At 44.2% G+C, this 17,200-nt stretch overlaps 1 protein-coding gene across 3 annotated transcripts; it reads right to left on the reverse strand.

Moving 5' to 3' along the window:
* Window positions 1-211: 211 nt before the first annotated feature.
* UHRF1 (ubiquitin like with PHD and ring finger domains 1) lies at window positions 212-15,505 on the reverse strand. Of its 3 annotated transcripts, none has more exons than XM_064497525.1 (17): window positions 15,486-15,505; window positions 14,365-14,527; window positions 11,275-11,538; window positions 10,347-10,519; window positions 9,720-9,935; window positions 8,625-8,731; window positions 8,235-8,421; window positions 7,406-7,529; window positions 7,207-7,314; window positions 6,576-6,680; window positions 5,558-5,664; window positions 4,508-4,670; window positions 4,266-4,403; window positions 3,070-3,181; window positions 2,798-2,955; window positions 2,334-2,432; window positions 212-1,674 (listed from the first exon to the last, which is right to left on the reverse strand). In XM_064497525.1, exons 2-17 carry the CDS (start codon window positions 14,515-14,517, stop codon window positions 1,528-1,530), a joined length of 2,361 nt encoding a protein of 786 aa, XP_064353595.1. In that variant the 5' UTR covers window positions 14,518-14,527; window positions 15,486-15,505; the 3' UTR covers window positions 212-1,527. The 3 variants fall into 3 exon arrangements, with proteins under 3 accessions (XP_064353595.1, XP_064353594.1, XP_064353593.1); XM_064497524.1 differs by lacking the exon at window positions 15,486-15,505 and adding an exon at window positions 14,899-15,020; XM_064497523.1 differs by lacking the exon at window positions 15,486-15,505 and adding an exon at window positions 14,720-14,816.
* Window positions 15,506-17,200: the final 1,695 nt, after the last annotated feature.

The following is a 17,200-nucleotide window of genomic DNA, read 5'->3' on the forward strand; positions in this document are numbered from 1 at the left end:
ATATGCCTCTCACTGTTGCCTAAAAGCAAATTCTTTAAGACAAGAATATCAAACTCGTATTTCCACAACTTCTCTGTAGTGAAAAAAAATCATAATTAAAGTAGTAGGCCTTAGAAAAGATTAGCATAATGGAACAAATATAAATTCTGGCACAAGTGGCTAGACCTAGAAACCAGAAAAAGAAAGAGAGCTAAAGGAAAACAGTAAACGCTTTAATCTGAAAAGATATTTATTTTGAGAACTTCAACTTGCACATTGTACAAAAAATTGACAAATTCAGCAAAACCCCTATAAAATGTTTTTTCCCTAACATATTAACATTATAATTTTAAAAAGGGTAAGAGTTAAGAAAACCAAAAATAGGCGCATTTGTTCCAGTCTGTCTGCAGTAAAGTGTGATTAAAACATTCCTGTCATGTTGAGGTATTAAACTGCAAACTTTGGTAATGTTAGAAAAAGACTATCCGTTCACAAAAATAAGCCTTCTGGGTGTCATGTACAATAAACAAAATGTATCATAAAAAAGATTCAGAATTGGTTATTCTGCATTTCCAGGTAGAAATGCAGTGAAACAAACAAAGAAGTCATGTTACCATAATACACCTAGCATTAGGAAGAAACCTGAAAGTCTGCAAATCCATGCTAATCATATACAGCTACAGTGTTATGTTTCATCCAAAGAATAAAATCCGGTTGGCAAGTTTAAACAATTCAGTGCTTACAAAAAAAAGTATATGGTGATTCAGAGCCCAGTCTTTCAGAAAAGGACAAAAGGCACTTAAGAATGGCTTTAGTATATTCCACAATGGCATTTCTGGATAGAAGACAGCACCTGGCTGAACAAATAGTTCCCTAATAAGAGAGAAGTCCAACTGAGGTAGTACTTCATATTGCTCCAACTACTTGGCTATATGCAAGCAGCTTCATTTTTTTGATACACAAGATTAGCAGGAAATGGCTTTTGATAGTCTGTCAAATGTATTAAAAAAGTTCTTTGAAAATAGTAAATACCCACTTGTGGTAATAGAACATAAGCCAGGTACCATCTTGTACAAGCTGAGCATTAAAATGCTGCCAAGGCGATGCACAAATCTACCTTTATGGCCAAATCCACAAACTTCGAAGATTGTTCTAGCAACCAAGCCATTTGGGGGGAATTTAAGGAGAGAGGGAAAAAGAGGAGGGGTGGAGGGCACTCCGAGAACTTTCACAATTGTTAGCAGCCTTACCGGAAGCACTTTGTAAGTCCATATTAAAAAAAGGGGGGGAGGGGGAAAGTCTGTGCTGATGAATGGTAGGTTTCAGGAAAAGAAAAAAAATGCCACATTTAGAACAAAAACAAAACCCACAAACAAACAAAAGGAGATTCCTCAAAGTTTATAGTTCCTTTTTTTAAACAGGAAGACTTTAAGCTTTTTTTTTTTTTTTAGGGGTCTGGGAGAACACAGAGACTACTTTTTTAAATTAAGCCCATTGAAAACCCATTAATAAGTTTGAACAAAAGAAAATTAGAAGTGCTTTACAAAATCACCGTCCATTGCCATATCCAGGAAAGAGCTGAGTTAGAATGGCCTGCAGTGTTTCGTTCACTTGCATGGTATAATTTTTGCCAAGATCATAGCGACAGGCTGGACAACTGTACACCTCAGCTTTGAAGGATCTATCCAAGCAATCCTGGTAAAAGAGAAAAATAAAATGATTAAGAAATACAGATATGCAATTTAGCTTACTCTACAAATCCGCATTGGAGAGAGGCCTTTTATGTCCTAGTTCACCCAGGTATTGACTAGAACAGAGAATGGCCGAGAACAAAGCAAGGCAGGCAGCTGGAGACAAGACAATTTTTCTTTTCATTACGTGCAATAATGCTCTTCAGAGAGTGTTAGTCCTGGGCACAGTATTTAAGTATACGGTATGAATGTTTCATACAATTACACTACTAAAGATCAAGAATTCCCCTGCAACCATTAAAGACAGGGCTTCTGCACAGCATTTCTCAGAAACAAAGCAAAGAAAACCATACACTCTGCAACACTGTCAACAAGTCCATCAATGTAACCTAGCAGTATTACTTTGCCAGCAGGGAGCTTCCCTTGCCACCTTTTTAAGAAGTCAGATAACAGCAATGCCATAGTGGAACTTGCTTTAAAGCACAGACTTTTCTATGCCAAAGAATTTCTACCAAATCATTAGCTTTCATATATAAACCTGACTAATGATAAAAGACTAACTATTGGCAAAAACAAACAAAAAAACCTCTCTCTCACCACTGCGTAGTTAGTTCAAGGCTTGCTGCTCAGCTGCTATACAATATAGCTATACCAACTACTCACCTTGCACACGTTATGTTGGCATACAGTCGTGACTGGCCGAAAGACAACCTCTTGACAGCAAATACACAGGAAGGCCTCTTCAACTTTATTTAGAAATTTCTGTAGAGAGAACATTTGAATCAACTTACTGCTATTACCCGCTAGAAGAACATCATACAAAGTGACTGAAAGGCACACTCAAAAAAACTGTAAAATGCAAGGGATTGTTTTGGCCGTCATGATTTTTTTTTCTGCAAAGTTCAAGGAGGAAAAAAAGAGTCACATGAACAAGCTCCTATCTTTTTTAACTGACCTCAAATACAGTGCTATAAAGTTATCCTGTGGATGCCTACACTGAAAGGAAAAAAAAAAAAACAAAACAGCTGGAGTTCTGAGTCTATTTCTTTATGCAGCCAAGAGGTTTAGGTCTAGTAATAGTACGGTAATTAATTGACAATATTTCTGGAATAAAAAGCATGATCTACCGGTCCATCTTTGAGAGCTTCTAGTACTTCATTCCACAGTTTTTCATTGGCTTCATCGCTTTTTATAAGAGATTTTTGCTGAGATGTCAGCTTGTAGGGCTCAACTTTAGTTTTCTTTGGAGTCCCTGTAGGAGAGGTAATGAGTTTTTCTTCTCCACCTGAAAGAAAAACATAACTTCTTAAATGAACAAACAAAAAGCGACCATAAAGGATTAGGTAAAATACACAAAAACCTACAAGGCTTGCTCTATTCACTTGCCTACTCCACAAACCTGCTGATTTCCTTTTCCTCTTTCCTTTCCCTGGGGTATCAAACTCATCATCTCCATTATTTTCTTTTTCTTTATCTTTATTTGCAACAGCTTCCAAATAACCCTCAGGATACTACAAGAAACACAAAACAAAAAGCATCCAATGCAAACATGCCAATTCAGAGAATTACAGATTATTACAGATTGGAAAGATGACTCTGGAGGTCATCTTGTCTAACCTCTTGCTCAAAACAGGTCTAACATCAGAGTTAACTTTTCAGACTTCTCATACCATCGCTAGAGTACTATAAAGTTAAACAAGAAATCAATTGCTTGGACAATACCTTGCTATACTGAAAGAAAGTAAACTGAAACAGATTCTTTTAACAAGAAAAAAGAATAAATGGGCTAGCAGTTACTGATAACCTAAGATGCCATAAACCAGTCACCTAAGTCTGCTAAAAACTGGAACTTCCTTTGCTCCAGGAGTCCTTTTTTTTTTTTTTTTTTTTTTAATAAAAAAAGAGAAATCCATGGCTACAAATAGTACTAGCAATCCCTGTTCAAGTCTGCTGTCTTAATTCTGAAGTTTTAAATATTTTTTCTCCTCTGTTCACTAACTTGTACATTTGCAACTAACAGCAGAATTTAATTATTCTGCTGATAATGTACAAATCAAAATAGAATACTAGCTCAATTTTAAGTTACATTTACTGTGTAGTCTAGGTATTAAAACATAACTCAGTGAAATGAGTATTAAGTTCTGCCAATTCATATCACAACAAATTGAGAATAGTTCCAATTTTCATCATCTGTTTTCCTATCATTCTTTCCTACAAACCTAATTCTGAAGAGAGGGGGGGGAAGAGTGGCACTTTTAGAAATTAAAAGGTAGTGCTTTGAAGTATTTGTCTGCATGCATAAAAATAAAAAAAACACATTTACTTCTTCCCTTTCCTGCTCTTGCAAAGCACTTATTCGGACTAAAAATTCAGTACAAGAAAGTAAGTTTTGTCTGTTTAGCGTCCTGATGTAAAAAGAAAAACAACCCACAAGATTGAAAGCACTTGTGTTTCCCTCAGTCTAAGGAGGACTGTCCTAATTCTTAGTTTCCTACATAACGCAAAGTAGATCATCCTCAACAAGAATGCATAATAGAAAAATTCTTGCTAGCCATCAAGTCCAATGGAAACATGACAGCGTTCCAGAAAGAGTACCTGCATCGTTAAGCCAAGCTTTTTCATCCTGTCCTTTCCTTCTTTGGTCCAAGGAGCAGGTTCTTCGTCATCCCTCCTAAGTAAGTAGCGCCACACTAAAAATCCAGATTTCCCTGTCTCAGGCCAGTATTTTACCACCTAAAAAAAAGCCAGATATAAGTTCACTAGAAACTATAAAACCCCCTTTACCATAACTAAATTATCTTTCCCTAATTCAGTAGGAGAATTCAAACCCTTCTTACCTTATATATTCCATCATATCTGTTCCCCTCTACTGGAGCATATTTGCTATGTTTGCCTCCTTTTACATTCCTCACCACTCGAACTGGCTTTCCAGCTCTCCAGTCCTTTGCTTCAGCTCCGTTTTTGTCATTGATGGGGGCACTGCAGTTGAGAGCCAGAGCTCTGTGAGAGAAAGTTCATTAAATGTAATGTATTTACCAGACAGACTGCTCCAGAATCAAAGAGGGAGGATAAAGCAAACGACAGCATGCATGGTAATCCATCTAATAAGTAAAAGATTTAACTACACTGTGTTGTTCGGAGTAACACATTGCTACAGTTGATTACCATTATTACAAAGGCTAGTAATGTACTAGGATTGTATCGAACCATAGCAATGGCCCACCAAAAACCTGGAAGCTACCACCACTTTGCAGGTACAAAGGGAGCCCTTGCTGAATTTCATCTTGGGAAAGAATGCAGCCAGTCTTTTTGTTTTGTTTTAAAAATACTTTCAAGTATCTTGTATAATGATAGGAATTCTGGAGATAGTTATTAAGCATCCTTACTAGGGGCTGTATTTTAAATATGCAGATTATTTATTATATTATCCCTATGTAATTGCATGGGCCACCTTCTCGATGCAAAAACACACTTATATGTACAAAGTAGCAGTTTATAAACAAACCAACCAATCAAAAAAAACATGCTTAGCTTTTCCAAGTCTAATTTAGAACTTAAAAGTGATCCAGTCTCCCAGGATGGCTCACAAAGGGCTGCAAAGTCTTCAGGAGAGCATGAAAACTTCTACACTAATTTCTCTCTATTCCTTAAATTTCAGTCAACATTAATCTGAGACCAAGCCCATTTACAATTCTGCTTCATTTACCGTGTGCTAGAAGAAATGCTTCCATTGCACAACTGATCTACAGCCTACAGTACAGCAGAAACTTAACTTTGAAATTTTTTCTGCTTAGCTGGTTTCTTTTGACATGGACTGGATAAATAATTTTTCAGGTTGACAGATTGCCAGCTGCTAAGTTTAAGAATGGAGTGAAAGCATTGCCAACCTGTTCATATTGGTGAGTTTTTGATCACAAGACTGTTCCGCTGTACGTTTGTTTCCAGAAAGATCACGACCTCCACTCCCTGTATATGTGAAGGAATTTCCATGATCCTGAAACATACGGATGGTTTCAACACATTCACAAAATAATTCAAAACAAAGCATGAGAAGAGTCTTTTCATCTGGTAGCTTTAACACAGTATTCTGAAATAGGAAAAATGATTCCTCTATTTAATTCTCCCAGAGGCAGTTTGCCTCTTATGTTGCCAATAAGAGCACAGAAAAGTCAGAGTGACAATTATTGTCTCATCACACACCTTAATAGTGCAGAGAGACCTCTGCCAAGATAGCAGTGCACCACTTACACAGAATCTGCTTGCAAGTGCATGGTATGTTCTAGATAAAGATAATGTAACTTATGTCTCAGTACTTGCACCACCACATGGCCTTGTAACACAGAATTAAGACTGGCAACATCAATCCAGATATATTTTACATTTGTGGCCATCTGTTTTCCATGAGGTTTAACCGGCTTTTGGGAGAGGAAAGGGGCAGCTAGTAACACACTAGTGATCTGTAAGAAGAATGAGCAGCAATCTCTGGTAAAGCCCAGTAAGGGTTAGGTTTGGCTAGCAAAGCTGACAGGTATATTGAGAAGTAGCACTTCCGTCCCAAGCTTTGTACTTCACATTCTTCTGACACAAAAGATCTGGCAAAGTATCAGCGAGATTCTCTGTTCAAACCGTGGACGAAATGGAGAGCCTGAAAAGGCAGCTAAGGATTCCTGGATTAAGAGCTGACATATAGATGTTAAACTGAATTCAGCTGACCTCGTTTCTCAAGTTGACACATGCTGCCGTACTGTAGCGTTCTTTTGCCTAGTTTTATTCTGAAGAACATAAGTATCATCAAGATGGGGAAATATCTGATGCAGAATGTAAAAAGTAATTAAGACCAAGTCCTTGTTTTAACTACAAGGAGTTAAGCTGGTGCTGAAATATAAATAACCAAGATTCACTTACTATGTCATCCTCATAGCCTCCTGCCAGCACCAGGGAATAGGCACCATCATTGCTTCTGCCATGTATACCTGCTACGTGGGGCCTGTGGACACCAGATTCGCTCACCTGGCAGGAGGGGAAAAGTAGAAGTTTGCTAGGCAACTGCTCTCCAGAGGCTATGATCAACATGACTACCTGTTGGTCTTGGAACTAAATTAACTAATAGCACTCTCACATTTGTTTTGAATATATAACAGGGTCAAACTGCATCCTCACCACCATCATCCCAAAAAAATCCAGGAGAGGACAGAAAAAGAAAACACATTTCAAAGATAACTTTTTGGGTGTTTCAGTAAGTTGAACACATGGAAGGCTTTCTGATGTGAGATTAGAAAATTTCAGTCTCTCTCACCTTGATTGCTTATTAAAAAAACCAGGAATTTTAGAACACTGCAGATATTACTTGAAATGCCAGCACAATGCAACATTAGTTATGGAACACTTGACCTAGACAAAGCCAGAATTCTTTCCTTTCTGCAGGTACACCTCCAGTGACACGGATTTGGAGATAAGAGCTTCAGGTTTCCCATAAAAGACTTCTGTCAATCCCATTTTCCCTTCCAGTGGCTCATTCCAGGATTCAGTTTCATACCTGAACTCTGAACTTCCACATGGTGCCAACTGGAATCCCAGGAATTGGTCCATAATGGTTAGAGGGGACAATGGTACATTCCCTTGTGCGACCAACACATGCCATACCCTGTTTCAAAGAGCAAGACCAATCAGCCAACAATTACAAGGAACTAACATACACTATTCTTCGCAACAAGAACAGCGACTTTTAAACTGACCTTTCCCCAGTCTCTCCGTGAAGATGAATTAGCAGATGCCATCTTTTGTTTCTTTTTACTTTCTTTTAATTTCTCTCCTGCTAAAACCACCTCACTTGCATCATTTCGACATTCAGGGCAATACCTAAAGTCACCAGCCAATGAAAATTAACTAGTAGCAAAACCTTAAATTAAAAGAGAATTCCTCAAAATATAGCGAGTTATAATGTAACAAGTTTTCCCTTTGAAACTAGACAGGACAATGAAGCAACTCTCCATGCTGGAATTAGGTATGTATTAGCTAGCGTCCTTGCAGGATCTTCCAAGCTATTGGAGATCAGTCAGGAAATCAGCTATGTCAAAAATACTATAAAATGCTGAAACAGGACACATGGAAGAAAACCTAATATGGTCATTTTCAACCAAAGGCCCGTGGACCACCTGTAAGGGACCCATAAAAAAAATATTTACAGGAGTTAAGCCTACTGGCACATTTCCATTTGGTTTATAGGTGTCTGCGGTTCTTTGAAAAAAGCATTTGAGTCCCCAAATTGGAAAAAAATTTGAAAGCCACTGCCTTAAAAAGAGGCTTTCGCTAGGCTGATGGTCAAAGAAAGCTATTAAGTCCTATTTAAAAAAAAAAAAGTAAAACAAAACAAGAATATGGAACGGGAGCACACATCTCTTCACCAAGTCAAACAAAACAAGAATATGGAACGGGAGCACACATCTCTTCACCAAGTCAAGTCACAATATCGCCACCTAAGGGTCGCATTAAGAACCCTGGACCTCGCTTTCTGCTCGTGATCTACATGCTAATTGTGATACCACCCGCACATTGGTAACTTACCAATCCTCATCATCTGGAATACTACTAAGGGGAGGGTTGAGGCAGTAGATGTGGAAAGCCATATCACACTCATCACACATTAGCTGTTTATCTGGATCTTGTTTACCTCCACAGACATGGCAAGCGCAAATTCTGCAGGTCTTGTTCGGGTTGTCCTTACAAGATTTACACACAGGTCCATTCTGTCCTGTTAGCAAAAAGAAACCACAGCTTTCTTCAAACTCCAGAAAATGCTACCTCTATGACAAACAGTTGAAGGAGTCCAATTGCACATGTTTTAGAACTTAGTCTTTGAGGGTATCAAATGACTGTTAGCAGAAAATCACAAGACTATATTTTACTCTTTATATTTACTTTATGTTTTATATTGTTACTATGTAACAAACTCACGTTTTAATGGACTGGCACTAAGTGGACAAACACTGCCTGGTTCTTCAATTTTATAAATTTCATCCACAAATGTAATTCTGCAGTCATTCAAGGAATCACCAGCATCCCTACAAGGGAAAGTTAAAAAAGTCAAAAAGATCAGACCTTGAAAATATAATGCAGCATGAACTCACAGCTCCACATGTACATCAATAGTGCAGATTGGTCTGGTATTAGTTCTGTATCACAAGAAACCTCTGTTAGGGCATCACATAATCTGGGACAATGGCATGACAGCATCACCATGAAACAAATAGTGTTCACGCAACTTAAAAAAAAATGTACCCCTTCTTGTTCTCATGAGAATCTATATGCTCATAGCATTCAAATTATCCCTAGAACTGTACTCCCCCCCGAAAAAGAGTTCAAATTAATTCTTTTTCTATTTTATAATGTCAAAATAATTGCAGCAAGAGGAAATGTCGAAGTCTACTTTTAACTGCAACTTTAAAAAAAGTCTTATTTCTTCTTCTGAAATTGAGCATCCTTAAATGTTGGTTCTTTTTCCCTTTAGAAGAGAACAGGAATAACTTTTCACCATTGTTATAAGGTGAAGTTTTACCCTGTGTTAACATAGTTAACACAAAATATTACACTGAATTTATTGTTAAACCATTATGGACAGTAAAGCTAACACAGTAAACAATTCTCCTCCTCCTAGTGAGCACAGGGCTTTGGCGTTGAAGAAAAAAAAACAAAAGCATAGTATGGACTGAATTTAAACTAACGGAGAAATTAAAAATGAGCAGAATGGTTGTTCCATTCTAGGGTGTGCTTTCCATCCTCCCAGCAGTATGCAAGTCCACAGATCAACACGTCCCAAGATTCCTTACAGCCTCCAATTCCTCCAACAGAAATTAATCAAAACTGCAGTATTACAAAGTCAATCACCCCAAAAGAGTAGTCCAGCCCCTCATCTCTACCAAGCATTTCTGTCACACAGTTTTTATTGCATCATTTTTTCAGCAGTGTCACTCATCAGACCTCATGAAACCATAAGCAGAGTTAGGGAGTTCAATTGTGGAATACCACTATTTTGTTCTCAGAGCTGCTTACCCAAGTAATATCTTTGCATTTATCTCCCTGGTCATTTTAGTTTCCCGTTTTTGCAGAATCTCAGCGTCGTACCAAAATCCTCTCTCTTTTGGTTCATCAGGATTATAGTTGACCATCACCACTTGTCCTACTTCCAGCTGGTGCCACTTCAAAACAGTCCGTGCACGAGCACGTACATCTTTCGAACTCAGTTCTACAACTCCATTCTCTGGATAGCTTTTGGGATACAAGTGGTCATGGAGGAGCAGAAAAGAAAAATTAGAATCAACGTCAGAAGTCATCATATGTGACAGATTATAACTAGACAGGTCAGTTTAAGAACCGATGCCGCACAACATAGGAGAATATTGCCGAGAACATAATCTCCTTCTCCCCAACAGTCACGGCCAGAATCAGGTAGTCTTACTTTTTTCATACCGTATCCCATCTAAAACTCGCGTAATTGCATCTCATATTCTAACAACATGATTTTAGCCCACATGTGTTTGTCTTACAATTAGGAGGGCTCAGTATCGCAATTACTGTGCCAGCCCACTACTGTTTTACCTTATGGATCTCTATAATCAAATTCCCCATCAATATCACAATCTAGATAACTGTATCAGATAAGAAAGTAAGAAAACTCACTCTTCATATTTCACATGATATATTACATCTTCTTCAGGAATGGTTGTCTGCTGATCAGGCGCTGTACAACTACCAGCTGATTCGTTTGTAGTTTTTTTTCTGGTCACATTCACAACCTGGGCTTCAAACCATGCTCCCATATTCATGTCTCGAGCATCAACCAAGTCATTGATCTACACAAAGCAAAGTATGCAGCTCACCAAAATGGATTTTCAAATTAAGCATTGATTTTCAAAACTACTTGAAGATTTAACCATCTCAAGAAGCTCACCATTATCAGGATACATAACTGATGATCTTACAAATTCATTTGTGCACTCCTACATTCTTCTCAGATTGAACCTCTAAGCCTAAAAATCCTTTCTAGAGCAACATGCACAAAAAGCTTTGTCATCTAGTACAAACCATTATTAGTTAGTCTGTAACAGACGTTCAAAATTGTCTGTCTTGCTCACAAGTCTGGCAGAGACATCACTAGATCTGTAATAAAGTGCACTGAAATAGATGAGTAAAATGGTTCTGAACAGCTGGTTGAGATTTTCTTTTGTTTTACTTTCTTTAGTCATTCAAGAAAGTTTCAGCTTTGACAGATCCAGTGACTCTAAATTAAAATACTGGGAAAAATTTCAAAATCAAAACGAGCACTTCAAATATTAAAAAAGATTAACATGTTATAATTTTAATTTAAAGGATAAAATGCAAAAACAAGATATTTTGACCCCAAATATATTGCATTTAGTTGTTTTGTGAGTTGGTTGGGGGTTTTGTTTGTTTGCTTGTTTTTGGAAGGAGGTGCATTTTGGTTTTTTCCCCCTTTAAACAAAAAGGCAACTAGGGCACGAGAGGTTTTCAAAAATTCTAAACTACAGAAAAACATTTCCCTTTGCAAGGTGCTGTTTTAAGTAGTCTTCATTTTTCAGTAACTCACCTTATAGAGGCCAAACCCCGGGTCAGCCCAGTCGGGCTGCGCGGCGGTGCTGGGCTGGCCCTCCAGCTCCAGGGCACCTTCGCCATTGTGGGAGTTTTTGTCAGATTCGCTTTGGCCCGAGCCGCAGCCAGAGTCTGTGTCCGAGAGTTCAGAATCCTTTTCCTTACTGACAGCAGGAAGCACTGCTGGGCTTTGTCTGACCAAGAGTTGAACAATATCATTCAATCCAACGCTGTAATCGAAAAGGGAGTGACCGTCTTCCATCTACGATGCAAGCATCAGCGTAATCTGGTTATTTAATTCCACCGAGATTTTCCAATTCAAAACCATCCATCACGCTGTAACTGCTTATGTGCTAAGCGAGACCACATTGCTTGAAAACCATTAACAATCAAGTAACTTGGCAGTTCTTCAGCAACAAAGGTACTTATAGATTGTTCTTACTATTTAAAACATTCTTTGTTCAAAGGATTTGGATTTACAGCCTGGAGAAACAGAACATCCACGCTACAATATAATTGCTGCCCAGGCTAAGCCACTGTGTTCTTTGAGATCTGAAAAGGTGCGCAATATGTTCGCTAAAACTATGACTTCGGAGAAGGACAGAGACCTACACCTCCCCTACATTCCTACCAAGATTTAAAGATAATTCCACATTACCTATGCACTCTAATGGAAGTTTTTTCATCCTTAATTCAGATACATTCCATAGTGTGAACATAATGCAAACTGGTCTTTACATTGTATTTGTATACCTATTCCAGATTATTGTTAAAACACTGTTCTGTTAAACGCAACATGATGTGGGAGTCAAAGGATTAGTTAATCACCTATTTTTCTCCAGGCAAGCATGCAATTTTTCCATTCAAAGTAAAATCAAAAAAAGATTCAATTCAACTTGAAACTACCTAATCACTTTTTTCAGCATAGCCAGGCACGTCCTAATTTCACACCCTCTCTAACTTTAAGAGTATATTTTCCAAGTCTGGCATCATACATAGTCAAATCAAGATCCTGTCCCAGCAAATAGTAATAGAAGTACAGATGACCAAATAGGTCTCTCCTAAGAGGTCTTGAAAGGTAATTAGGAGCACCATTTTAGAGTTACGGTATAGTACTCGAGACTACAGTGCATTTAGAAGTTCAGACAAGCTCCACCACATATTTAAGGTCTGACTAAGAAATTATACAGGAAATGATCATCCCTTTCCAGGCCAAACCACCAGAAAAAGCAACCCCCAGAGCTTTGTTCTCTATCAGTGGGAAACAGAGCAAAACCACAAAAATTTACACTTCACAGGAATCACTATGATAAATCAGTTCTGATTTATGGCATAAAATGGCTATGGAACAATCCCTGGAAATCTGACTGTACAGGAAGTGATCTGGACTTTTTCTGCTCTAGAGATGAGCACTCATCATTTGGATACACAAGAACGAATCAGAAATCTCTTCTTTCTTCTTAACAAAAAGACAGTGATATCACAAACATTATACTGCTATCAGTAACAGGCACTACCAAAGTACAGAAGTAACAACAGGTGCAAACAGAAATGGAAAAGCAGAGACTGCAAACAGGACATGAAACCACAGGAGTTCAAAGGACAGGCTGAAAAAGGTACTATCAGTTGAGGAGATACCTCTGAAGACAGGTGTGGGTTTTTGGGGTTTTTTTTTTGTAATTAAGAAGCATTTTCCTTCCTTTTATAAGGTAAACTAACAAAAACGGGAACATTTCTAATGACACAAAAAGTCAGACTAAGCACTAATGGGTGCAGCAGAGGGATGATGACTAGAAGAGGATGAATAGATGTTTCTGTCTAAAAAAATCATACCTAAATTAAGAACCACTGGTATTACACTAAGAGAAATTGTCTCTGTGAAGTGCCTCTCTAATGAAAATGTTTTTGATCTTAGTTACTTGCACTGACTTCAGCATAAGCAAGGCTGACAACTGGTCAGCACCCAGAACCGGTCCTCCCACATCACTTCGGGGAGGACCCCAAAGGCTGCAACTGCTGCACCCGAATGCGCGCCCGCGTTAGCTCCTCTCCAACACCACGGGAAGGAGGCAACGCAACCCCTTCAGAAATGCTGCACATTTGCTCATGTATAAGTTTCTGCTACCTTATTTTTTACCACTATTGGTACCCAAACTTGCCTGATTAAAGCTAGTCCAGGTATACTTCCATATTTTACACTCACCCTGCTAATTATAACATACATCTAGCTCTAATATTCCTAGACCAGAGGTCAAGGGGAGGAAAAGCGACTGGAAAAAACTGTTTAACCCCACTCATCTCGCAGTATCTCAACGGCAGTCGAAAGTAGCCCACTCTTTCTGAAATGAGTTTCCAAACACTGCACAAACAACCACTGGTTCAGAAATGTCTTTAGCCTACGGCGTAGCAGTGCGATACTGCGCAATATAGAGGACATGTACATGAAAACAGTTTCAGTCGACTTTAATACTAATTTAGGTACAAATATTAACTTACATAGAAGAGAAAAAAAGTAGTCATCGCACAACTGCACTAGTAAACGTCCTGCTGCAAACGTAACACGCTACTGAGTCACTCACGATTTTACACAATCAGATGAGTTTTGTACCAAATGAGATTTTCATTTAAGGGCAGAAGAACTTAAAAGCGATGAGCTGCCATCTCAGTTCGTGGAAAGGAAGATCCTGATTCCCGGGAAGCTCCCTGCAGCCCCCAAAGCAATGAAGTCTCCGCGGCTTGAAAACTTTTAGCGGCCCGTCAGACCGCAGAGACGCGGGCGGACCCCGAGCTTCCCCGGCCGCCCGGGGCTCGGCACACGCGGTGTCACGGCGGGGAGGGGGGCGCCAACCCGGCCCAAGGCCGCGGCGGGGGGGAAACGCCGAGGGGCCCCGGCGGAGGGGGGCGGGCGCGGGGCGCACCGTTAGCCGAGCCGCTCCCGGCCGCCCCGCGCTCACTAGATGGCAGCAAAACACGCGGATTTCACGCAAAATAATTAAATAAAGCAACCGAGCTGCGGCAGCGGGCGGCCGCGAGCCCCGGGGCGGGGGGGGGGCGCGGCGGGCGCGGCGCGGGGCTGTCACGGCGGTACCTGCTTGCCGCGGTAGAAGAGGCGCTGCCGGGGGGGCTCGACGCCGAAGACCTCGTGTATCCGCAGGCGCAGCTCCTCCACCTTGGTGAGCTTGGAGAGCGAGTCCACGCGGTGGGTCTCCTTCCCGTCCATGGTGCGCACCTGGATCCACATGGCGGCGGTCCTGCCCACAGAGAAAGCGCGGGCCGCGCCGCGGCTGAGGCAGCCGCCCGCCGCCGGCTCCGCTCCGCTCCGCTCCGGGCGCTGCCCCGGCCCCGCGGCGAACCGCCCCCGCCCCCGAGGTGCCCGCGCGGCCCGGCCCGGCCCGGCGGCGCCCGCGCTGCGGGCACCGAATCAATGAGACCGCTCAACCTACCCCTTCGCCTCCCCCCCGCCCGGCCCCGTCTCGCCGCCAGGCCCGCCAGCCGGCCGGCCCGCCCGCCCCTCGCTCCCGCCTCATTGGCCGCCAGCCCGGCCGGCTCCGCCGCCCATTGGCTCCCCGCGCCCTCGCCCCGCCCCCCCGCCGGCGCCTAACGGCTTTGGTTGCGCCCGTGCCTCTCTGCCGCCTCGCGGGCGGGCGGCGCGCGCCAACTGTATCTCGCGCCACAATTGAAACGCTCCCGTCGCTCTCGCGGAGGCCGCCGCGGCCGCTCGCCCTCGCCCCGCAGGTCTCGCGCGACTATGCAAACGAGAGGGGGGAGGCGCGGGGAGGGGGGCGGCCTTAAAGGGGCCGCGGCGCCGGGAGCCCCGGGGCGCCGCGCGGGCAGCCACCGCCCTGCCGCCGCCACCGCGGGGCAGCGGCGACCGGCAGCGCCCGGCTCGGTTCGGCCCGGCCCGGCCCGGGCGGCGACAGCGGGACGCGCGGCGGCGCGGGCAAACCGGGCGGTGCGGGGCGACCCGCGAAAGGGGAGGGGGGCGACAGCGGGTGTCAGCGCCCCCCGGGAACGTCCTGCCTGCCGCCGCGCTCGGGCAGGGGCCGCCGGCACCGGGGGGGCGCGACCCGGCCGGGCCCCGCGGGGAGGGGGGGGGGGGTCGCCCGGGGAGGCGGGAAGCGGCGCGGGGCGGGCGGCAGCTGTCAGCGGCCAGGGCGCTCGGCCAGGGCAGCGCAGCCCCCGCGGGCGCGGCGGCGCGGCGGGACTCACCGTGGCGCTGGGGGCCGGGGCCGGGGCCGGGGCCGGTGCCGCGCCGCTCCCCGGGCTTTGGAGTTTGGCGCGGAAAAGCCCCGTGCGCCGCGCTCTCCCGCCCATTGGCCGCCGCTGGCGGGAACGAGCGCGGCGGGGCGGGGCGGGGCCCCGGCGGCGGCGGCAGCGGGGGGGGGGTCCCGGCACCGCCCCGGTTCCCCCCCGCCAGGGGCGGGCGACGCGATTCCCAACACCGCGTTTCCTTACAAAGCACCGGCGGCCCGAAGCGCCGCCGCTTTTCCGGCAGATTGACCCAAAACGCCGTGTGACCGAGCTAACGGCAGCGGAGCCCCCCCCGATCCGCCCCCCCGCCCCGAAAAGCCGCCTTCCGACCGTGCGGCCCCGACGGGACACACGTGCGTCCGGCTCCTCGTGTCCCGCCGGGGCTCCGGGCCCCACGTGCAGCCGGAGGCCTCCGCGCGCTTGTCCGCCCTGGGGCTCCTGATCCCCCAATCTGCCCCCAATCTGCCCCAAGTCTCCCCCACGTCTCAGTCGAACAGTGTCTACGCAGACCTGGGCGGCAGGTCCCCGGCCCACGTTAGCGCAGCGGCAAGGGGAGGCCGCGCGTCAAGGCGCGGGCCCCTCGGAGCTGCCCCGCTCCGGCTGCCTTTCCTCCCGGAGCGAAGGCGCTGCCTGGCCGGAAGGTCGCTTTTCCCCTATAGATGCATTAGGGTCTTCTTAGCCTGGACCTACGTGGTCACCCTTGGCCTGCGTGGTCAGCAGCAAACCCTTCCTGCAGCCTCGAGGGGTTACTGGACGTCTCCCAGACTTTTTTCAGTGTTCTTTACCCCTCTACAGAGGTGCTGTAAGTTCCCAAAAAAGCCACTTTAAGACCCGTCCCCGAGCGCTCGGCGTGTCCCGCTGGAGCCGACGTGCGAGGAACGCGCATCTCAGCAGCCTGCCGCTCGCGCAGACTTCTTAACACTCAGATGCTAAAAGTGTCTCTGATAGCACCTTGTTACCTTGCCTTTGACCTCACCACGTGCCGCGCTTGCTCCCATCTCCCGTCCGTTTAAGAACCGCACGGACATGGACCCAGGTGCTCGGCAGATGTGCTGTCCTTCAGCCTCGGCAGCTCCCACCACGCCAGAGGGACTCGTACTGCGGCGTGCGGACCGCTCAGGCACAGACCCATGCCGCCTGTCCGATACGACTAGTAGCACTGCGAGAGTCAGCAGAGTCAGAAAACAAAAAGCTGCCCAGTTTCTGCAAAAACTTTTACTCGTTCAGTGAAGCCACATACTGCAGAAACTGTGCTGCACCCACACAAAGCAGGTTACGTGCAATAAGGCCCAAGTCTAGATCGCTCCAGCAGTGGAATACTGATTTCATTAAAGGTTAAATTATAGATGTGCTCTCTTTATTAAAACAAGCACATTGCCAGAGTAACTTACAGACAACTTGGGGTAAGTGAAGTAAAGCCCTGGGATTTTCAGGTTTCTACAGACTTTTTCTAGAGAAAAGAACACGACTCCCTTACGCTGCCTTTACCTAAGAAGCTGCTGGGTTTTAGCTCCCTCCCTTTCAGATTGCTCTAGGCGTTTCTTTTCTTCAGAGTTGCAAGTCTGATTGAAAACACTGTTCTTCCATCTGCTGAGTGCCCCACGCTGTGCGGAAACAATATCTCGGCTGTCCTGCCAGCAGGGCTGTCCCATTTGGATTATTAAAACTTAAGG

This window comes from Dromaius novaehollandiae, chromosome 25, assembly GCF_036370855.1.
Source record: "Dromaius novaehollandiae isolate bDroNov1 chromosome 25, bDroNov1.hap1, whole genome shotgun sequence".
Taxonomy (NCBI): domain Eukaryota; kingdom Metazoa; phylum Chordata; class Aves; order Casuariiformes; family Dromaiidae; genus Dromaius; species Dromaius novaehollandiae.